A 24,028-nucleotide genomic window follows, 5' to 3' on the forward strand; every position below is an offset into this window, starting at 1 on the left:
TAATTTAATCTAGTTTTGATAATCTACAAGTTAAGTCAGTTCATCTAAGGGATTTTGGGGTTTGATTCACCTATTGAAATCAAACATTTTAAAGCACCAATAGAACAATTTCAAGAACATAGAAGATTTTATTAATCCTCTGTTCAAGGTGTCTGGGTTTTAATAATTCACATAGATGCTAGAATGTAGCTTACTTAGACCTGTAATATCCATCTATAAGAAATTTATTGGATGAAATAATTAAAAATTAGGCTTGTCAGTCATTCTGCTTAATGTTGTGGTCTGTCATGCTCCTGTTGGCCAGCAACTTCAGTCTAGCCCAGTACTGTACAGTAGAGCTCTCTGTGATAATAGAAATGTATATCTGTATTATATAGTAGTTACTTTAATTTTAGTTAATTTAACTTTCAACAGCCACATGTAGCTAGTAGGTCATCAGACAGCAACACTGGTCTAGTCTCATGGCTTCCCTTTTTATATGTAAAACTCCCTTCTTGGAATTTTTTTGGATTTCAAGTGTAAACTTGTATGTAAGCATAAGCTTCTAAGAAGATTCTTGACCTATTGCAGAGCAGGAAACAGAAGGCTGAACAAATTAGAAAATGGTATATGACATGATAATTACAGTATGATAAACATTAAGCAAATGAATAGGTTGGTAAAGTGACTAACTGCCTGGGAATGTCTGGGAGTTGAGTGAAGGTGAATAAATACTCCAGGAATTTTAAGTAGGAAGGGTTTCATAAATTTCAGTTAATTTAAAATGGAATTAGATATTGTAAAATTGCAGTCAAACCTATCAGATTCTTGGTTGGGTCTTCAGAAGTATATTCCAGACCAATGCAGAACTACCAGAGAATCTGCTAGGACCTTCTACCTTTAGAGACAGGCTGAAATGACAAACCCTTTGTTACTGCTTTCATTTCTACTGCTTGTGTTTCCTTGAAAAACTGGATATTAGATATTAGTCTAGAGAAGATGGGAAGAAATATAAAAGTAGTTCTCTTTTCTTTTCAGTGACAAGCTGAGTAGACTTTAATTAGAAACTCATTCTTAAATGAAAACTTAGTTTAGGCTAGGACTTTTAGAGACATAGAGAATATCAAATTGCATTAATTGTGGTATATACCTTTAAGTAGGTTTCATTGCATATGTATACAAATAACTCTTATATATCCATTCTTTACAGATCCAGGATGAGAAGACTGATAAAAGAAGAAGCTAGCTGAACAGCTATAAGATGCCCAAATCTGGGTTCACAAAACCAGTTCAGAGTGAAAATTCTGACAGTGACAGCAATATGGTAGAAAAACCATATGGAAGAAAGGTATATGATTATACTAAAGATGTGTTGACTCCTTTGGAATTGGCAAGAACTCCCCATTTAGTATTTTTAGTAATTAGCCATAAAATAAAAAGCAGTTGGATGCCAGATAAATCCAAACCATTTATCTAAATCTTTTAGAATTAAATTGGATTCCTAGGAATAAGATTGTTTTTCATTCCCTGAGATAACACAATTACTAATATGTCATATTTACTTAAGAAATAATCAGTGAGAGGGGGGTGAAAAAAAAAAAATCCAAGACTTCACAATCATTTGGCATTTCTTTCTCCACCTCCTGACCCCCAGTAGCAAAACACACATATACACTAACAGTTGCATTTTCCATATATTTAACCTTGGGTAAATTTACATAACTTTTCCAGCCTCAGTGTCTCTCTCTCTAATGGAGGACAAGAGTACTTTAGAGAATTGTTGTGACAGTGAAATGGCATAAGTATAGTGCCTAATGTAATGCTTGTTACATAATATGTGCTTAATAAATATTAACAGTTTTTGTTGTTTATTATAGTCATTGCCAGTGACCTATGATTCTTTTTACATCTATCCTTCTTCATTCCTAACTGGTCTCAATCTCCTTTATCTAGTTAATTTTACACATTATCTTTGAATTTTTCCTTTTTGTTTTTTTGTTTTTCCTTTTAAGTCTTTTCTTCCCCCTAAGTCATTTTCTTATTGAAGGACATCTGAAATGTTTCCGGTTTTTCGCAAATATGAATAGAGCTGCAATGAACATTTGTGTACAAATCTTTTTTTTAATCCCTTTATTGAGGTATAATTTATATACCCTTAAAATTCACTCATTTAGTGTATAATCTAGTGGTTTTTAGTAAACTTACAAAGTTTTGCAGCCATCATCACAATCCAGTTTACACCCTTTCCATCATGGCTAAATGATGCTTGTGCCCATTTGCATTCAGTCCCTATTCCCACCCCAACCCCCAGGCAACCCGAAATCTGCTTTCAAAATTAGGAATTTTAAGTTTTCAGAATTTGTTGTTTTCAAAAACTGTTTTGGCTATTCAGGATCCTTTACATTTCCAGACAAATTTTAGGATTAGCTTGTCAGTTTCTACAAAAAAACCTGTTGGGATTTTTAGTAAGGATTTTATTAAATAGATCAGTTTGGAGAGTATTGACATCTTAACAGTATGTCTTCCAGTCCATCACCACTGAATATCTCTGTTTATTTAGGTCTTCAGTTTCCCTGAGCAATACTTTATAGTTTTTAGTGTACAAATCTTGCACTTCTTTTGCTAAATTATTAGTGTTTTATTCTTTTGGATGTTATAAGAGTTAATTTCATTTTGGGTTTTTTATTGCTAGTGCATAGAAATAGAATTGATTTTTATATAGTGATTTTGTATTCTGTGACCTTACTGAACTCATGTATTGGTTCTAAAAGTCTGTGGATTCCTTAGGATTTTCTACAAATGGGATCATGTCCTCTCCGTATAAAGATAATTTTACTCTTTTCCAGTATAGATACTTCTGTTTTTTTCTCGCCTGATTGCACTGGCGATCTCTGCCTTTGATTAAAATGATTAATCCATTTACATTTAATATAATTATTCATAGGGTTGGATTTACATCTGCCATTTTGCTCTGTGTTCTTACATGTTTCATATTTTTTTTGTTTTTCTCCCATCTGTGCTGCCTTTTTTTATTCTAAATCTTTTTCATTGTACTATTTACATTTCTGATTTCTTAAACTTCTTAAATTTCGGATTTCTTGAATTGTAATCTTAAGAGGTTGATCTCTGGATTATAATATGCATCTAATTATTGTAAGTTAATATTGACTTAATTCCAGTAAAATATAGCAGCTTTGTTCCTGTATAGCTCCAATTTCGTCCCCTTTTTTGGTGTATCTATCTATAGATTCATCAACATTTGTTATTAACTCCAAAATAGACTGTTATGATTTTGTACAATCTTTTAAAGAAATGAAAGAAGAAAGGGGAAACACAGTTCTTTTTACCTACAAATTTACCAGTTTTGTCACTCTTAATTTCTTCTTCTTACAGACTCAAGTTACTGTCTGGTTGTTATTTCCTTATAGTCTCTAGGAATTTCAGTATTTACTGTAAAACAGATCTTCAGCCATGATTAGATTTCTCAGTCTTCATTGATCTAGGAATATCTTGGTTTTGCTGTATTTTAAAAGCAGCTTTATTGAGATATAATTCACATACCATATGATTCACTTAAAGTGTACAATTCAGTAGTCTTTTATTTTTACAGAGTTGTGCAGTTATCTCCACTATTGATTTTAGAGAATTTTTACCCAAAAAAGAAACCTGTGTATCCATCAGCAGTCACTCCTCGTTCTGTCCCCAACTTTCACAGCCCTAGGCAGTCACTAATCTGCTTTCTGTCTCTGTAGAATTGCCTATTCTGGATGTTCCATACAAATTGAGTTATAGAATTGTGGTCTTTGGTGACTGTTTTCAAAGCTCAGTTTTGTTGGATATAGATTTCTTAGTTGATTTTTTTAAAGAAAAAAAAATTGAATGTCACCCTACTTCTTTCTTGCTTTAACTGTTTCTGATAAGAAGTCAGCTGTTTTGTACCTTTGTCAAGATGAATTTTTTTTTTCATTGCTTCTCTCTCTTTGACTGTCATGTGCTTAGGGTTCCCTTGTATTCTATTTGGGGTTTCTTGAGCTTCTTAGATCTGTAGATTAAAGGCTTTCATGAAATTTGGAATATTTACTGGTTTTGTTTTTCATCTCACATCTGCTGGTGAACATTTCTAATACGTTTTCAGTTACTCTGCTTTTCAAATTCAGTATTGCCATTTGGTTGTTTTTTTTTTTTTAAGATTTTATTTATTTATTTATTTGAGACAGAGAGAATGAGAGACAGAGAGCATGAGAGAGAGGAGGGTCAGAGGGAGAAGCAGACTCCCTGCCGAGCAGGGAGCCCGATGCGGGACTCGATCCTGGGACTCCAGGATCATGACCTGAGCCGAAGGCAGTCGCTTAACCAACTGAGCCACCCAGGCGCCCCATTTGGTTGTTTTTGTAATTTTTCTTTATTAGTATTTTCTGTTTGATAAGTCATTGTCATACTTTAATTTTTTAAACATTGTTTTATTTCTTTATAATAACTGTCAAATCTAGTATTTGGGCTTACTCAGAGAAGTTTCTATTGAATACTTTTTTCCTTGCTTTTTTTGTATGTCTTAATTTTTATTGAAAACTGGACAATTTAGATGATATACTGTAGCAGTTCTACAATTCTGGGTTCTCATTATTTCCCACCGGAAAGTGGTAACTGTCGCTGAGTTTTTTTATTTATTTATAATAAAATGTTAAGAATTTATCTGCAGTATTTGTCTCAACCACTGGCATCCATTTTTTTTTCTTTTTCTTTTTTAGTCTTGCTTCCACAGAGTTACCCCTGTCTGTGTAGATTAGTCAGCAGCAGTTGATTGGTCAGAGGTTGTACTCAAATACCAGGAGCCATAAGACTTCCACCTTCTGTTGACAGACTTGCCTGTGTGTTGAGGAGTGCATTCAACATTCAGGCATTTTTGTTTTTTTTTTTTTTAAGATTTTATTTATTTGACAGAGCACAAGCAGGTAGAGCGGCGGGCAGAGGGAGAGGGAGAAGCAGGCTCCCCACTGAGCAACGAGCCCGATGTGGGGCTCGATCCCAGGACCCTGGGATCATGACCTGAGCCGAAGGCAGACACTTAACTGACTGAGCCACCCACACCTCCCCTCTTCAGGCATTTTTGAAATCTTCCCTGGTATTTACTTTCTGTTGGGCTCACCCAGGTCTTCCCTTTGCTTGTGTGCACTCATCTAAGGATATGTGGAGAGCTTGGACCCTCCCAGATTTCCTCTGCACGTACACACCGTCTCCCAGTCAGGGAGGGATATGTGGAGAGCCTAGCCCTTCTCAGATCTTCCTCATACATTAACATAGCTTCCCCTCTCAGCCAAGGATATGTGCAAACAAATCTTATCTGGTACACCCTATGGCTCTCTCGTTTCTGCAGTCTCCTTGGTAAATATCTGGCTTATTCACCAGCTGCTGCTCTTCTGCAGCAGGATCACAGTCTTAGGCTAATAGGACTATGCATTGTGCCCCCTCCAGTTGTTTCCTACCCTGTTTGCTATTTTTATAAACAATGCAGCTGGGTGTGGGCTTTTGGCCTTCTGTACCAATTCAAGTTGACACTCTTTGGCAACAAAGATGCTGGTTTTCATTGCCAACCCCACCCCAGTAGCACTTCATGCAAACTAAGCATCAGCCAGGGAATGAAAGCATTCTCCAGGCAAGAATGCCAAAGACACTCACTGTTCTTGAAAAAAACATCATTTTTCTTGAAAAAAGAAAAAAGGAAGTTTTCTTGAAAACTTAAGCAGTTTTTCTTGAAAGAAAAAAGCTTCTCAATTTGTTGTTTGCTTTTTTCAATTTCTAGAGCCTTGAAGTGGTTGTTTTGACAATTGTCTAGATTTATAGTCGTTTCCTGGGGAGATAAATTGCCAGTATCTTCACTCCACCATAGACAAATTTCCCCAAATGTGACAAATCTTAAGCAGAATGGTTTCATTATTAGTTTTATCTAAACTTATATGGGATTCTTAATGTATTATATACTGTTTTATGACACTAAGCATAAAACAACAGGTGGTTAAGGTATGATTTAAATCTTTATGAAGACACTTAACTAATTATTCTTCCTGTTTGTCTGAAATGTTTTGCTCTCAGGACCCCTTCAACATAATCAAAGATCCCAAAAAGGGGCACCTGGGTGGCTCAGATGGTTAAGCATCTGCCTTCAGCTCAGGTCATGATCTCCAGGTCCTGGGATCTACCCCCACACTGGGCTCCCAGCTCAGCGGGGAGTCTGCGTCTCCCTCTCCCTCTGACTGTTTGCCTGCTTGTGCTCTCTCTATCTCTCTCTCTTAAATAAATAAATAAAATATTTTGGGGGAAAAAAATCCCAAAAAGCTTTTTTACATGTGGGTATATCTTGTTGATATTTACAGTATCAGAAATTAGAACTGAGAAAAAAATTAATGTTATATTAACTGGTTTAAAAAAACAGTAAAACTATTACATGTTTACAAACATAATATATTTTCATGGAAAACAACTATATTGGATATATAGCTATATCCAAAACAAAAAATATTAGAAGAGTGTCCTTGGTTTTGCACAGATCTTTAATGTCTGATTTAACAGGAGACCACTGAATTCTCATCTGCTTCTGCATGCAGTGTATTTGGATATCACTTGTCATGTAGTCTCTAGAAAACTCTAGTATGTATTCTTGAGAGAATGAGCAAGGTACAGTAACACCTTACTGTGAGCATATTTCTGACCTTGCAGATCCTCTGAAATGGTCTCAGGTACCATACTTTGAGAATTGCTCTACCATTGTAAGAAGCACATTAATGGAAGTATTGAGTGTACAATGATGGGACAAAAATGGAGAGAAGCAATCAACTGTAGAGGGTTCAGGGATGGTTTCACAGTAGAAAAGATACTTAATCTGAATTCTCAAGGATGAATGTGAGTATGTGGCCAGCAGGAAAGTGGAAGCGGAGGACAGTCCAAGATGTAAAAAAGACATGAATTTTAACGTTACAGTAGTACATATAAAGTCAGGATGTAGCCTGTGGAGGATGGAGGGTAGGAGATGAGCATTAGACACGGGCCGGTTCATTATGGCCTTATGTGTCTTGCCAAGGAACTTGAAATTTATCCTGTAGCCATTGAGTCAAAAGGGAAGGGCTGTGGTAGAAAGCAGTTAGAGTGTTATTTTAAAAATCCAAACAAAAGGCAGTGTGGGCAGCGGCTATGGGGATAGAAGGAAGTTGGCAGATCTAAAAGATGTTGAATGAATCAAACTTGAGTATGTAGAAAAAGTAATCTGGGTCCACCCTGAGGTTTATTATTCCCTGAGAAGGAATCCAAGAAATGGAATGGGTTGTTTTGAGAAGAATGTTTGGTTTGTACTTGTTGATTTGGCCATTGGAACATCCAGCTGGAAGTATTAATAAGCAGTTAGATAAAAATCCAGAGCTCAAAACAGCTCATTGGAAATAAATATATGAGGATTAGTGAAAAAGTAACCTTATCATTATGGAGATGTCACCCAAAGAGAATGGAGAGAGAATGGAGGAGAGTATACCCGGAGGAATTCAAATATTTAAGAGTCATCAAGAGACAGGAAATGAGGACAGAGAGAACCAGGAGAGGCTAAACAGAGAAGAGTAGCTAAGGGAGTCTGTATGCCACAGAGGTTAACAGGAAGGGTGAGGCCATTGGATTTTGTCAGTTGAGATACCTTAAAATGACTTAAAATGACTTTGCTTGGTAAAGGTAATTTCAGTAGAGTTTTAGGGACAGAATGCAGTGCTAGATTTGAGAAGACAATTAGAACTTCTTTTTCTAAATGTTTGAATATAGTAAAGGTTACATTTGTGAAATTTTATCTGGGCTGCTTGATATCATTTTGGGGGTTGAATTTATATGGCTGAACTTGTTAAAACTTCTATTCTTCCTAGGTACTTTGTATGTAGCTTTTGAAAGCTGCCACTAAATAAACAGTAGTGGCTAAGCATTGCCTTCATAAAAGTGTAGAAACAACTAGCAAAAAGCAAACACTTTTCACTAACATACTTCTGTTAAAAACATTGCTTTGGTAAGTTATGAATGCTTATTAATCGGGCGCCTGGGTGGCTCAGTCGGTTAAGCAACTGCCTTCGGCTCAGGTCATGATCCTGGAGTCCCGTGTTCGAGTCCCGCATCGGGCTCCCCGCTCGTCAGGGAGTCTGCTTCTCCCTCTGACCCTCCTCCCTCTCATGCTCTCTGTCTCTCATTCTCTCTGTCTCAAATAAATAAATAAAATCTTTAAAAAAAAAAAAAAGTCTCCTCACAATTCTTGAAGTATTTTATCCTTTCAGTGCTAATCTGTGGGATTTTTTTCCATTGATTTTAGTTTAGAAATTATTTTGTACTGTTTTCAGCTGTAAGTTAGTATTTATGATCTGTAAAAAAAAAAAATCTTTGATAAAACCTATGAAAATCTAAAATCTAAGTTAAATTCATGAAGTGTGAAAGTGGCTATTAATCATTTAACCTGCTAAGTAGCTGTCTTATCCTTTTCATCAACATACTTCAGACCTTCATTATTTTATATCCAAGTGATAGTAGAGAAATTTTTATTTTACTGTTCAAGTAATATAATACATGTTGGTTGTAGAAAACTTAGAAAATACATAGAAGAATAATGAAAATAGAAATTGCCTTGTAAAAAACCATCAAGAATCTAAGATTGCATTGTACACTGTCCTACTTGAAAGCTAATCAGTTTCAAGGATGCCGGCAGGAGATGCGAGACTCCTGAGTGGGATATAAAGGAAAGTTAATTTCTCATAACAATAGCAGTAGCCATCTATCAGCATTTGTGCCTATAACGTTAGCCCTATTTCTCACAAGGGGATGCAAAGAGAGCCAGGTGACAACTACATATAAAGGGGGTTGCAGTACAGGAGAGGAACCCCAGATCTTTTATAATGGGCAGTAAGTCTACCTGACTTACTCCCCCTAAAGGGAGAAATTATTTATTATACAGAACAGTATACAGATCTGCCCTTTGTGCTCTAGGGGGAGATGCTACCTTCCAAGGATGCTACCTTCCAAGGCTGTTCTCCATATAGATATTCTTGAAAAGATAGTCCAGAACAAAGGGAGTTAGTGTCTCTGTTTGTAAGATGTGCAGATATGCAAGAGAGCCATGGAGAATTCTCTCCCAACACACCAGTAATGCTGCTACCTACAGATAGCTCTTCATATTTAAGGTTGTGTCCTTCAAGAGTTTTCTATTTTTTTATTTCTTGGTAAATTTTTACCTCTTCTTTTTTCCATCTTACTGAGTTGGTAAAGGCTACCAGTATATTGTCTAACAGTAACAGTGATAGAAGGTCATACTCATCTTGCCACTGATTTTTGTTGTCATTGTTTTTTTATTAATGTATAGTAGGCCCCACATGTTTACATTGATTTCATTACTGTGTATGTTAGCTGTTGTAGGTTATTGGAAGAATAACAGAATTAACATAAATGAAAAGACTTAAAATATTTTAAAATAATCTAAGAGTTCTAGACTTTTCTATGTCATGGGCACAGAAGAATGTGCCAGTGATTTGGTAATACAGAAATTTCAGGACAATCAGATGTAACCATGTATTTTGAAAGTTTTTTTCCCCAGATCGGAAAATAATTTTTAAAGTATTTAAGAATCTCACAAAAACCTTTTGTTCAAGTAGTACTAACCAGGATAGTTTTACTTTACAGAGAACAGAACTGGTTGGTAGCAGTTAGAAATACTCACACTAATCACCATATTGCAGAGGAGAGTGTGATCAGTATGTTCTTGTAAACATTTTCCACTTAACATGTTATCAAATTGGTTTCTTTTAACTTGTTTTATAGCACAGAACAGTATCTTTATTTACACAGGTTCAAGGGAAAATGGACATCTTCACATTTTTCTTAGATTCTATTAATAACAAAGATTCCTATTTCTAAGGCAAGTCTCTAGAATTTCGTTGGTTAATCTTTGTATTAATCATGCCTTTTTATTTCTGATGCTTTGACATCTGGGGCCTGCTGACACCAAGGAGACTACTGCTTCCAGGGCTAGCCAATTCCCAAAGATAGTAAACAACTCACTTATGACCAACATTTCATATGCAAACCGACCAATCCAGAGTCCAGACCCAGCCACCAGCCGTATCTAACTCTCCCACCCTGGGCCACTGTCCCCCTACCCTAATAAATGACTCTAGAGCCGGGTACCAGACAGTAAGAGAAACAACGCCCATAGCCCAGAAACTGCTGACGTTACTAAAAATACCCAATCCTGAGCCCACTTACTCTGCCTTGCCTTTTCTTTCCTGAGGAAACCACAATAAAAGCTTTTCCCCTCATTTCCCTTCTCTCTCTCTGCTTCCTAACCCACCTTGGTTTGTGTCCCTGTATAGTGTGGCGTGCCCCCTCATCTTGAGAACTGTAACAAACTGTCCTTTCAGTGGCAGTGGTCGCCTTGTCTGTCAGCTTCACCATACATGAGTAATAATAAAACCTACATTCTAAAACAACCTTATAAAGAAAATACATGCCTGTGAAGCTCAATATCAATGGCAGAAGTGGAAAAACAGCTCAAGAGGATTTAATTTTATAACTGAGAAATAAATAATATGAGGCTGTTATTCTTCAGTAATGTTTATCAGTTAAGATATAAAGAAGTCACATTCTCTTCCAGATTTTGTTAATAGATTTATCAAAAATGAATGTAGACTCGGTCAAAATGTTATTTTTGTCACCTGGTAAATTCAATGTATAGTTTTTCTTTAATCTTTTGATGCAGTGAATTGTCTTAAGAGAGTCTCTAATAATGAACTATTCTTGTATTCCTTGGCTGAACCTTGCTTGATTATGATATATTATCTTTCTAAGTTCTAAGACACTAAATCTGATTTGACAGTTTATTTAGGATAGTTTATTTTTGTGTTTATTTCATAACCAGTTTAGTTTATAATTTCTGTCTTATATTCTCTTTTGGTATCAGTTTTATTTTAGGCTTCTAAGATGGATTGTTACTTCTTATCATACCTTCATGCTTATAGTATTTACATGACATGTGAAATATCTGTTCCTTGAATTTTTTTTACTCTCTTGTAAAATCTTCTGGGCTAGGTACCTTTTTTAAACTTAAAATCTTTAGCTATGGATTTATGGTCTTCTATGATTATTGATCTATTCAGGCTTTCTATTTCTTTCATGAGCCAATTTTTAGTAATGTATGTTTTCTAAGAGAATAGTCTATTTTTCTAGGCTTCTTAAACTTTTGGTGGTATAAAAATGAATACAGTATTTTTTTTAACTTTTTAATAACCGCTCTGGGGGTTTGATTTTATTGATAAATTCTACTTTTTTAAAAACGCACTATTTAATTTTTCATGCCTCTTCTTCCCCCTCTTCCTTCATTTTCTGTCTTGGGTTGAGAGCTGGTATCTTCTGCAATCTGAGTCTACTAATTTGCTTCTGAGAGTCTCTATAATTATTTTATCTGTCATTTATTATCATCACTATTCTTTTTTAAAAAATATCTATTTGAAAGAGAGAGAGAGAGAACAAGCAGGGGGAGGGGTAGAGGGAGAAGCAGACTCCCTGCTGACCCCAGGATTATGACCTGAGCCGAAGGCAGACACTTAACCGACAGAGCCACCTAGGCACCCTCATATCACTATTCTTTTAAGGTCTCCTGCTAAGGTGATAGGGCTTAATTCTTAGTATCTAGCAGGTTTTTCATAAAGGAGTCGTTATAGCCCAGTTTATATGTGCAGTACCAATTTAGATATTTGGATTATAAATGTGAACTTGATAATGGTTGTAGACCATGAAGGTAGGATACTCACCTGAATGGGTGGGCACAGGGTATTAACAAAGCACAGTATGTTTAATTATATACAGAATCGCTTTTTCAGGTTTATGTATTTGTTTATTGATGATTCATCTATATTATACTTAGATACAGAGTTTTATTATATTCAAGATATTTTGTTTTATTGTTATTTTAAAATCCTGTCAAGTAAAAGTAGGGGAATATGAGACAAGTTAAAAAATGTTAAATTTGTTGAAACTGGGTCTTGAATACATTGAAGACAGTGGTTTACCATACGTCTCTACTTTTGTATATATTTGAAACTTTTCTTCATTAATTTTTAAGTACTGTATTGCTTAGCTAATATTGTTACAACTTTATTCATATTTGATTTTTAATAGAGTAAAGACAAGATTGCATCATATAGTAAAACTCCAAAAATTGACCGAAGTGATGTGGGCAAGGAGATGAAAGAGAAATCATCCATGAAACGTAAACTTCCTTTTACCATTAGTCCATCAAGAAATGAAGAACGAGATTCAGACACAGGTAGAATAATTTGTTGTTCTCTGGTAAAATCTTAATCATTCTTTTACTATGATTTTCTTCATATCATTCCTCTTGCACCCCATTTTATAGAGAAATATTTGTATTTCAGTATTTCAGATTTATCATTTGGGGGCAGAAATGCATACATTTCTCACCCAAACATGATCTCTAATCAGATAACAACAATTTGCTTCTTTCCTTACTCTCCATGTTTATTACAAATCTCTTACCACTTTCAAAACTTAATTTCTTGGGGAGCATTTCAGTGATGAAAATTTACTGTGATAGGGAGCGTAGGATATGTTAGAGGTGAAAAAAAGTTGTTCAGTTTTTGTGGACACACTATTGAACCCACCAGAGAAAACAGTATAGGCAGTTTAGATTCAGAAATAAATCCGAAATATGCCCTCCCCAACCCTGAAAAAGAATTACTGAGGTTTATTGCCTAAGCCCAATTCATGGTACCTTTTATCCTCAAAACTCTCATATGTCAGGAATGATCCTTGACATCAGTCAATCCCAGTTGTTCACAATAGATTAGAACCTCATTACCGCAATCTACTAAATCACTACTAGATTGTGTTCTACCCCTGCTAATCATTTCTTGAAACTAAACTTCAGTGTTTGATAGGTATTTATCATAATTGTTTTATCCCTTGCATAAAATACTAATAATGAACTGTTTTTAAGAATGTTTCAGCTTCACTCACAGAAAGTTAGTGTTCTGATCTGAGTTTATATACAGAGATTATATTCTGCTTACACTTTTCTAACCATTTTAATCATCAATATGGAAATTATCTTGACTCTGGAATCTGAAAATACTCTATAAAGGCTTTTGAAATGCCCTATGCTAACATAGCTTTAGAAAGTACTTAAATTAACTTTCAGGAGGTAGGCCTCCTTTTGTGTATTTTGCTGTCTCTCTTAGCTTGAATTAGAAATTCTTATACATGACATTTTTAATCCTTGAAAATTGTTCTTTTTTGCAATGATTAAGATATTTTGTGCTTTGTTCATTTTAAGTTACACTGACTTCTAGAGATTCAGTTTTTTTTTCTGAAGAATGACTCCTTATCCTTAAGCAGTATTCTCAACCTATTAGTTGATCACTTAGCTGAGAAGGTGCGTATGTGCCTTTAGATAGATAAGATTTAACTTTTCTCGTATTTTTTCCCTGGAAGTCCTTTTGTTTGTCATTTTTAAAGTACTTGCATTAACCAGGTTTTGTTTTCCAGTGACAGTGATATTTTTACTAGTAATTGAAGAAGGGATTTAGATAGATTCAAAGAATGTTAATATATTTTTAGAAGTAAATAAGATTTCAAAATAATAAACTTCCCATGAGAACCTTGTTATCAGATCAGCTAGATTATTTGTCTTTTATTTATTGTAAAATAAAGTAGAAAATGTTACTTAGGCACAAAGTTTAAGCACTGGGTAAACATAATGTAATTCAAATTTTATTTACTACATTATATACTTTTTCCCTGCTACAGTTTTTCCACTGCGTGAATGTAGCAGAATGTTGCAGCTTGCTCTCATTAAGATTGTTTTGTAACAAATTCCTAGATATCTTTTGGAAAGGTTATATGCTAACACTAGACAAGATTTTAATGGATTTAAACATTTTTGGTAGGCTAAATTTACAAATTCTAGTAAAAAGTAGATGTAGGCTTTAGTTTTGCTTGTGCATGTGTACACACACACACCCTGCCCCTGCCCAGAGCATTAATAAGAATTTCCCCAGGCCCAAAGCAAAATGCCTTATTTACAATCCATCTGTCTTATTTTCATAATTAAAAAAAAAAAATGTAGAATCCAAAGTACTATCAAGTGGTATTTTCCATATGAAAATAATTATAGCACCAAGACCCACATTTGACATTGATCTTTTTTTATAAAATGTACTATATTTTAAATGATTAGTTAAAATTATAAAGATATAAAGGAAATATTTACAACATATATGACAATCCTTGTTTCTTAATATATTTAGTATTTAAAGGTCTCTGAAATGTGAAGAGAAAAAAAATGAGAAAATGGAGAAAAGATAACAAGCAAGTAGTTTAAAACAACAGAATTGCTCTTGGCAGAGAAATATATATACATATATTCTTTAAGATTTTATTTACTTATTTGTGAGAGAGAGAGAGAGAGAGCATTGCTGGGGGGAGGGTCAGAGGGAGAAGGAGACTCCCCGCCGAGCAGAGAGCCGGATGTGGGACTCGATCCTGAGACTCCAGGATCATGACCTGAACTGAAGGCAGTCGCTCAACCAACTGAGCCACCCAGGCGCCCAGCAAAGAAATATATTTTATTTATTCAATAATAATCAAAGAAATAACAATTTGTAACAATTGAGAAAATTGTTGACCTAAATCGTACCAGGTAGTCACTGGCCAGATTACTTTAGTTGGTCTAAATAATAGGAATATTTGTTGGAGGTAAATATGAAAACATTTATCCAGAACTAAAGTTTGTTAACGTTTGACTTATTCTTTCTTTTGGGATTTAATCTGTATAAGTAATTGATGATGATGAAAATTATCTTTATCTCCACTTGATCTATAATAGCAAAAATAAACCCAGGAAAATAATGTCAAGTAATAGAGAATTTGTTCGATTATGGTAAATCCAATGAAGAAATACAATTTTTACTCTTAATAACATTGTAGAAGAATACATGAAATGGGAAGATACTCATAGCATACAGAATTTAAAAATAGGTTATGAAATAATATGTACTGTTTGAAAGCTTATGTATATTTATATTTGTATGGATGTGTACACAGGGCATATATTAACACACACATTGAAAGATAAGATTGTTTAAATATAAAAGACTATTTCATTGTAGAACTAAGCCTGAACTAGTGGGTGCATTATAAGCCCAGAAAAAATTGTAAACCCTGACTTAGGTTAAGTAAAAGAATGGGGAGTTGGGAATAAGGAGAAAATGTTAACAATGCTCCTCAGCTTATCTCTCATAGCAAGGGAATAACTGATGTCTACAACTGAAATATATAGCTTTTAAAAATAATTACTTAAAAATTTTAATCTTTATTTAAAATTCTTTCATATACATCTACATTTATTTGTGTTTATGTTTTAGTATATGATATCTCTTTTAGAGAAGAAGCAATTCCTTTAGCTTCTTTCTTTCCTTTCCTTCCCTTCCCCTTCCCCTTCCCCTTCCCTTCCTCCTTGCCTGCCTGCCTGCCTGCCTGCCCGCCTTCCTTCCTTCCTTCCTTCCTTCCTTCCTTCCTTCCTTCCTTAACTCTGTGCCTAATGTGGGGCTTGAATTCATGACCCTGAGATCAAGAGTAGCCAGCTGGGTACCCTAGTTTCTCTTACGTTGGATTAAAATATAATCTTTCAGCTCTTTATTTTTAAATGGTACACATATATTTTTCTATTTGTATGTAACTTAATCATCCCCCCCCCCCCCCGCCAGTTCCTTTCTCTTTATATATATATTAGATTTTTGCAATGATGCTCACTAGATGTTAACATTTTATTTCCAGGATTTGGGGTCATTTTTTTTACTTTCTCTGTTTTTTGTATGGCTTGAATTTTTCATAATTATTTCTGTAAAACACATTTTTTTTTTTTAAAGATACTCATACTATTCAAGGAAGGCTCAGTGGTCACCAAAATCAGCAATAATGCCATCAAATGGATGAGTCATTCTTAGTCTTTATTTTGAGATACCATAGTGTGTGCCTTAAACTCCCTAATTCTTAATTATTTAATATTATTAAGTTGTTAAAAGATAACACTATAGGGGCACCTGGGTGGCTCATTTGGTTAAGCCTCCCACTCTTGATTTCAGCTCAGGTCATGATCTCAGGGTCATGAAATCGAGCCCCACATTGGGCTCTGCGCTCAGGATGGAGTCTGCTTGTGATTCTTTCCTTCTCCCTCTGCTCCTCTCCCCTCAAATAAATAAGTCTTATTTTAAAAAAGATAATACTGTAAGAAAATAATTGTTTGACTAGACAAAATTTGGGAGAAAATTACAGCATAATTTGAGGTCATGCCAGTGGATCCTTATAGCTGTATCATAATATTTATTTCAGCAAATTGCTAATATATCTGCTTATATCATTTCAGTATCTATCCCATGTTGTCCTATCAGAGAATTCCCATAAATTTTGTCCCATGAAATGTTAAGGGTACAATATATAGAGTGACTCATTGAACCTATGGAAGCAACTATTTATCTAGAAGACAAATTATTCCTTATACCTACAGCTTACTTTATCATTTACTTTTAGCTTTTACTTTCAGTCTTTCCTTATCTAGAATCCTGGCAGAATAAGTTAATTATAGTTAAAATAGAGGTAAATCATAGCATAGTATTTATTATCAGAGGCTTTGGAGTCTGATGTCAGACCAGCGTTGAGTCCCTGCTCAGCCCCCTATTAGCCCTGGCTAAAAAATTTGAGCCCTTTATAACTCTGATTTTCTCATCTGTAAAAGTGCATGTAATACCAACTTCAGAGAATTTTGATCTTTAAGTGACATAATATGTAAAATCAGTTTGTGATAATGTTAATTAAAACAGAAAACTAAAAAAAAAACAACAAAAAAAACAGAAAACTAACACTGGCTTAAATAGATTGGGATTTTTTTAATCTAATGTACTAAGACTAGGCATAAGCAGTCCAGAGTTGGTATAAGTAGTTCAATAATGCCATCAGGGACTGGGATGTTTTTTAATGTTCTGCTCTCTCACCCTTAACTCGTACATGGGCTTTGTTCTTAATATTTTGCTTTATAGTCACACAATATCTTCTGCCCCCTCCTGGGCAGAAAGTAGGAGAGGAAGGACCAATGACAAAAGTATCTTCCAGTGAAACTTTGCCTTTTTATTGATGAAACAACATCCCTAGGAACTCTTCTGCCTACATCTCATTGATTAGGCTATCCTAGTTGCAAGGAAGTCTGGAAAGTTAACTGCTTTTAGCTGGGCATATTGTCACCCTGGTCAAAATTGGAGTATTTCTGCTAAGTAGGAGAGAATGAATATTGGGTAGGCATCTTACAATACTGACACTGTATGTAGTTTTTAGTATGGTAATTAATAACTGAAAACTGCGGTTCTGTAATAGTTACTAATGTTTCTACCTAAGTTATCTTTATTCCTGCATTGTCAATCAAAAAATCATACTTTTCTAGTCTAATGGCATTCAAGGGAAAGCCACAATCCCTTGATATGAAAGTACTAAACAGCTCTCTTCAGGGTACACGTGAGAGTCTCTTATTGGCCTTGAAACTAAATTTGCGATTATTTTGTTATGAATAATGACATCACGAGCATCTTTGCAGATTGTATTTTTATTATACCCTGAATTCTTTCTTATTCATTCCCAGGAGTGGGATTACAGAATTAAGGGTTAAATATTTCTGTGATGTTTCTCCAAAGTAATTATATAGAGGTACAAAACCACCAGCGGTATATGAATGTTCTTTAACCTCAAATAACATTGGGGCACATGTTTTTCTTTAGGTTTGATTGATCTAATATTCTATAGAGGTAAACCAGTGGCACTTCATCATTTTAGTGTGTATGTTTAAATAAGAGAAAGATACAGTGTCCTTCACTTTTTAAAAATACTTGTTTTCTCTTCATAGGCATTATTTATTTACTTACTATTTTTTTTCTCTTGGCATGTATAGATAATGCGGCATGAGAAAATCCAAAGAGGCACAGTATGATCTGTTCCCAGAGTCCATGGTGGCAGTTGTGGAGCATGTTCACATGTTTTAAACTAAATCTTCTCTCCCATCCAGCCTTAGAAGTTCTATTTTTCCTGATGCCACTGAAGGATTTACCTTGTTTAATAGGACTCAAACAATTTTGGAGAGAGGAACTTTTTAAAAAAGAAAACAAATATAATTTCTCTGGTAACTACGTTAAAGTAGCAGATAAAATCAGTGCTTTGCTTAATAAGAATGATCACCTTTTGATGATTTTCATGGAGATTAATTATTACAAATTTTCTCTTGTTCCTCCCCCATCTATAAAGTTTTCACTTTAAAATTTTTCAAACATACAGTGCAAACCTTTTTAATCATTCTTGATTTTTTTCTCTTACTCTCTTGCAACCTAAAACAGAATATTAAAAAGATGGCTTTTAAAACACAACTATTATTTGTCTTGCCTTGCTGCAGAGAACATATCAGGGAGAGAGAATTGCTCTGCTTAGCACTCAGTGTTTTACAAAAACCTCATAGGGAGCAGTGGTTTCAGTACAGCACAGAGGGAAAAATGGGTGAGTCAAGCGACAAGATACAGAATCTCCTGAATGAAATCTTTGTAGAATAGTCATTCAAATGCACCAAATATAAACATACTTATTTGAATAAAAACCAAAGGGTGTATGGAGTCAGGGTGGATTAATTTACTACCAAAGGAAGATTTGAATAAACTGAATAAACCACTTCCTTATATTAATGAATATAAGTTAAAGTTCAGTTTATCCATTGTGCTTTAATCTGTCACAATAATATGATCTGCTTTCAGTAATCCATTTAATTCTATTTGTTGGCACAACTTATTGGTTGCTGCTTTTTCTTTTCTTTGCAGTATATGGGGCCATTTTTGCTTGTCTTTAAATGAAATGTCAAATAGTTGTCATGGAATTTTTCTAGTTGCTAACTTAATGTGTTCAGTTTTGAAATCCAAGTATTCATTGAAAGGCTTGTCACTGAATCCATTTACCCACTTGGTTTAGAATTGGCCTAAATGTTATTTTATCAGTTATTTCTCTTTCAGTTGAGTGAGCCTTCTCATCACTAAACTTTTAGGCTTATCTTTAAAAGTTTCAAACACTGTGTTTTATTTGTTCTCTAAATTGGTTTCCTTTTTTTCCCAACACTTATTTCTTTATACCTAACTAAACTCATGAATAATATCTATAATAATGATCCCAGAAAGAAAAGTGTATGTCAATAAGTTGAGTATATGAAGATCAAAATAATATTGTGTTAAAACGGCATATTGTTTGCAAGTAAATATATCTGCTCTGGCCATACTGCCAAAAGTCAATTGGAAATATTTTTACTTGTCATAAATTGTTAGGCAGAATTCCATACTCTTATCTTAGCAGATAAACTTTGTTTTGATTTTAGGCTATTTTCTTTCTAAGAGGTCTTATGTAGAGGTCAATGTAGTAATTCATATCACTCAAAATGTGTATAATTTATAGAAAGGTCTGTGGTCTAGAATGATACTGCTGTCCAAAGTGTTCATTGTCTTCTGAGTAGTTTGACATTCATAGAACAAAAAGGGTCCTTTATTCAGGTTTTCTAAAGACAAATTCTAAACAGAAAAACAGTAATAGAGTACTGCCTCTTTATCATGTTCAGAAATTGAAAAAATACATAGCCTCAAAGGAGATATCTTTTAATAAGCAGTATCAGTAATTTCTATTATTGCAAACTGCATGGTTGACTTTCTCAACTTTAATATTACAGTTGAAGAAACTGAAATCTTAGCCAAACTGAAATCTTCAGCCAAACCTGTGTTTTAAATGTGCTTTTTGGCTTTACTTTAAAAATAATCTTTTGGAAAAACAATGATAGATCATTGACTAACTAGTGATCCTTTGAAAAATGTTGGTTTGTTGAATTCTGCATTTCCCTTCGTGTGCTTTTTTTCTTTTCTCCTGTCTCTTCTCATTCTGTAGATTCAGATCCAGGACATACAAGTGAAAATTGGGGGGAGAGACTTATATCTTCTTACAGGACATACTCAGGTAATTAGATTATCAGGGGCACCTGTTTAGCCAGTGGTTTCTTTCACATTTACAAGTAATTATTGTACTATAAATAACTTCCTTTCAAACCAGTATATAGATATCTTTGGTTAAATAAGTGAATTTACATGAGTGACACTGAATTTTCCAGTTTTTGTTTGAGGTATCTAGTGCATCATATGCCACATAGTAGTTGTATAGCACAATGTGGGGGGCACCGTTCACATAGAAAACAATATAAAAGTCAGCCCCTTGGCAGTGCAGCAATCCCTATGGAAAGATACCCAAGGTCTTTGATCTCTTTTGCTCTGTACTACTCACAAGATATACCAAGGCTGGTCTTGATAGACAGTGTTATCTTATGCTTTAATCATGCAGTGGTTTTGTTTGTTTGTTTTTTTAATTTTTGGTTGAACTGTCTTTTAGTCTATTGACTTTGCTGCCCATGTTGAATTTAACAGTGGATTAAAACACCAGCTTTCCTGGAGAAATGCCATTACCATTAACTGGGTTGAAACAACTCTATTTGGCTATGGCACCAGGTATAATACTTCATAATTGCTCCAGATAGAAAAATACAGGAGAATATATAAAAATACCATCTAGTATGTGAAAACTAATTAGTTAAATGTTTTGATTATCCTTTTTTTAAAAAAAAAAATGGGCTTACATTTTTATCTCTTGACTTTTTTGTAATGTAAAATATTATTTAGTCCCTGGGTATCCAAGTGTCCAGCTTTTAGCATATGATATTTAGCTATAAAAACTTGAAAGAAACCTTCTGTTTTGGGTATATTTTTTATTATTTTATAAATTTGTGGGGTTTGGGTGAGGATGATATAGAACCAAATAATTATTGTTAAAATTATCCTGAAAGCTATTAATTGAACTGATAAGTCTGTAGTATTTGGTTATCAAAATTTGGGGGTGAAGGACATGTTTACAGTCAGCATTAAATTTAAAAGGCCTACACTTACTGTGGAGTTAGGTGTACTTTTCTAAAACAGGACTCCCCAGGGCCTGGGTGTACCTGAAAGAGCTATTTGGGATGAAACTATCCATGATCTGAGTATCAGTGCTGGAAATCAAAAGATACAAACACCTAACTTTTAGAGATATGTATAGATGCTTTAGAACCAGAGAGCAATGGCAGCATTTTTTCTCAGAATTGAAATATAAACATTCCAGTTGAGTTATAGCTCCATTGCTACATTGTTTCCACAATCACTGCTTTGTGGGAAAATATCATAATCTTTAGTTTCTGAGACACTGATTGGATTATGAACCTGTTCCCCAAGAAAGAAATTTTGTCTCTTCTCCTTAATATACTCTACATTTAATTGAGATGTGACAGTGTTGACCTTTCTGTTTATTCTGACAAGTCCTGAAAAGAAAGCATTAATTTTCATAATTATAAGACTGAGACATCTCTATATTTCTCAAGTTCCTCTGAACCTTGAAATAAAGAATGTTGGATTGTTCAAAATCCATTTCTCTGTTTTTCTTTAGTCTTAATTAAGTAAAGCACTTGGATTTTTCTTTCAAAATCTCTTGAGTGGCTCAGGGGAATTTCAAGTCTAAAGGAGACTGTGCTAAATGAGCACATGTGTCAGTATGTTTAAATTTTAAAATTCTGACCCATTATTTGGACAAATAAGTACATATTTCAGTTATACTTGAGAAGCACCAAATTTTCTCAAATTTATATGATCATTTTTTATTTATGACAGACCAGGAAACAAGTTCTTCACAGAATAGATCCCAGACAAAGTTTCATTGAATGCTTTAAACTTGAAAAACCATACTTTGGGATGTATTAATCTAAGAAAATTTTGAAGAATGGTATATAGTTATCTCTAATGTAGCTACCAGCATCTGTTTTCTTACCTTCTTTTCCTATCTCATGGAAACCATGAACTCAGACAAATGACTAAGGTAACTCAAAGAAAAAAAAAGTCCAGATTGGATACTAGTATCTAATTTGAATTTTTTGCTTGAATATTTGGAATATGTACAATTATATTCTTTTCCAAAATGTAATCATTATGTCTTTGATCATTTGGCAGTTGAATGCTAAAGTGAATTTATAAGTATCTCATTTTTTCCTGTCAACTCAGTATGTATCACTTTAGAGCATATTCTTTTTAAAAGATTGCATGAAAATGCCATTAGGAAAGCAGAAAATCCATTATTTTGCAAATACAAAATTTTCCCCCAAATTTTAGAAAATACTTTAAGGATAGATTCTATGTATATTTTCCTCATTTTGTTTCCTTCAATTACTAGATTTTACTTTTTTAAAAAATTCTTTCTATAAAATTTTTACACTTAAATATTTTAATTTTAAGTAAGAAGTACGTTCATTATATTTAAGGATTTGTTATTTAGATGGAAAATCATTAAAACAACAATTACGGTTCCTCGTTAAATATGAGAGAACCAAAGCATACAGAACATTATTCGAAGAAAGTAAATGTTTCAGGAAAAAAATGGGCTCCTCTTAAAAACCTGTTAAGGACTTTTAATTAACAAATTTAGTAAGTTAGGTGAAATACTCTGCTGAAACTGGATTTATACTAAATCAGGCCATTAATGATTAATTTCTCATTTCATTAATGAGAAATTTGAAAATAAAAGAATATATTAGAACTATTAAAGGCTGACTTAAGTAAATATTGAAGTTTTTGTTTTTGTTATGTAAAATACCAATACAGTGGACATTTTGGAGCTATCGAAGTTTGAGTGTGATTTGTGGGCAGCAGAATTTAAATATTCTGATCTCTTAATTTTTCTAGACCATTAGGATGCCAGCCATTGTATCCTGATTAAGTGGTGCACTGCAAGAATTACTACTTTAAGTTCTTATGCCTTAAATAATAATATTTAATAATATTTAAATAATATCAAACTATTACTGGTTTTTTGAAACTTGATAGATGCATAAATGCTTATTATCTCCTAGCGTAATCTACTCGCTGGCCCCATCTGCCTTAAAAAAAATACAATATTGACTACTGAGCCTTCCCTTCTTCCATTTTTGCTGTGTTTTACACTTATTTTTAAAATTTACTTATTTATCTTTGTAGCCTATCTTTTCAGGGACCCTCAAACCCGGATCAGTAAATCTCAGATATTTATATAGGATTTCCCAAGAAGTAGATGCCTAGACAGTTAACAAGCACACCCTCTGCATTAGCTCTCACCTGAATTATCTCCCAGAGAAGTCCTACAAGATAGATGCCTGCATCTTGTTGACTTACAGAATCCAGTTCCATCTGAAATTCCTGGGACTTGATGGGGAATGCTGGCTGTACTGCCAAAAGATTTCCCAAATAGCTCAACCTAAGAGCTGGCTTTTTGATGGATCAGAGCTCTTTGAGAAAAATTCTTAAGACATTTTGGATCTTTGCAGAATCTCTGTTAAACACCCCCACCTACCTACACACACACAGAATCTTTAATTTGCTCAGTTTTATCTTTGATTAATATTCCGTGTTCAACTATCCTGTGTCTGGAATAAAGTGATCCTTTGCTTTTTTACAATAATTACTTTGTGTGATGAGACTTGTCTTAAATACTTACCTTGTTAGAAGATTGTACAAATCATCAGTGGAATTAGGGAAGTAATTTGAAGGAACATTGCTGTAAGGACTTAGCAATAATTAAGAATAAAATTATAATGAATGAAAGAAGTTTCAAAGATAAAATACTAAGGAATGTTTGAAATACTATTGAAGAAGTTAAATTTTAAAAGAACAGATCATTAAAATACAAATTTTACTAGGAATGAATTTCCAAATGTTCTTAATTTTCAGAAAACAGTAGAATTAATAATATATTTTTTTCAAAGCATTCAGGAAGAAAACTGCATATATAATAAAGTCTAGTGCTCTTTTGTCAACATATTGCTGGTCTGTATATTACACGTTTCTCATACACATGTATAGCATGTTTG

General features: G+C 34.0%; 1 protein-coding gene across 3 annotated transcripts in view; it reads left to right on the top strand.

The window, feature by feature from the left end:
- Window positions 1–24,028, top strand: part of ANKRD12 (ankyrin repeat domain 12) — a 124,680-nt gene that overhangs the window by 32,864 nt on the left and 67,788 nt on the right. For 2 of the 3 annotated variants that reach the window (XM_035013795.1, XM_035013796.1), the window contains exons 2-4: window positions 1,190–1,327; window positions 12,160–12,307; window positions 20,005–20,073. In XM_035013795.1, the coding sequence (XP_034869686.1) occupies window positions 1,241–1,327; window positions 12,160–12,307; window positions 20,005–20,073 (304 nt within the window). In that variant the 5' untranslated portion in view covers window positions 1,190–1,240. The remainder of the gene's footprint in view (window positions 1–1,189; window positions 1,328–12,159; window positions 12,308–20,004; window positions 20,074–24,028) is intronic. The other variant, XM_035013797.1, reaches the window with a different exon arrangement.

The sequence above is a fragment of the Mirounga leonina genome, unplaced genomic scaffold (assembly GCF_011800145.1).
Source record: "Mirounga leonina isolate KUSES-001 unplaced genomic scaffold, KU_Mleo_1.0 Mir_167, whole genome shotgun sequence".
In the NCBI taxonomy this organism is placed as follows: Eukaryota; Metazoa; Chordata; class Mammalia; order Carnivora; family Phocidae; genus Mirounga; species Mirounga leonina.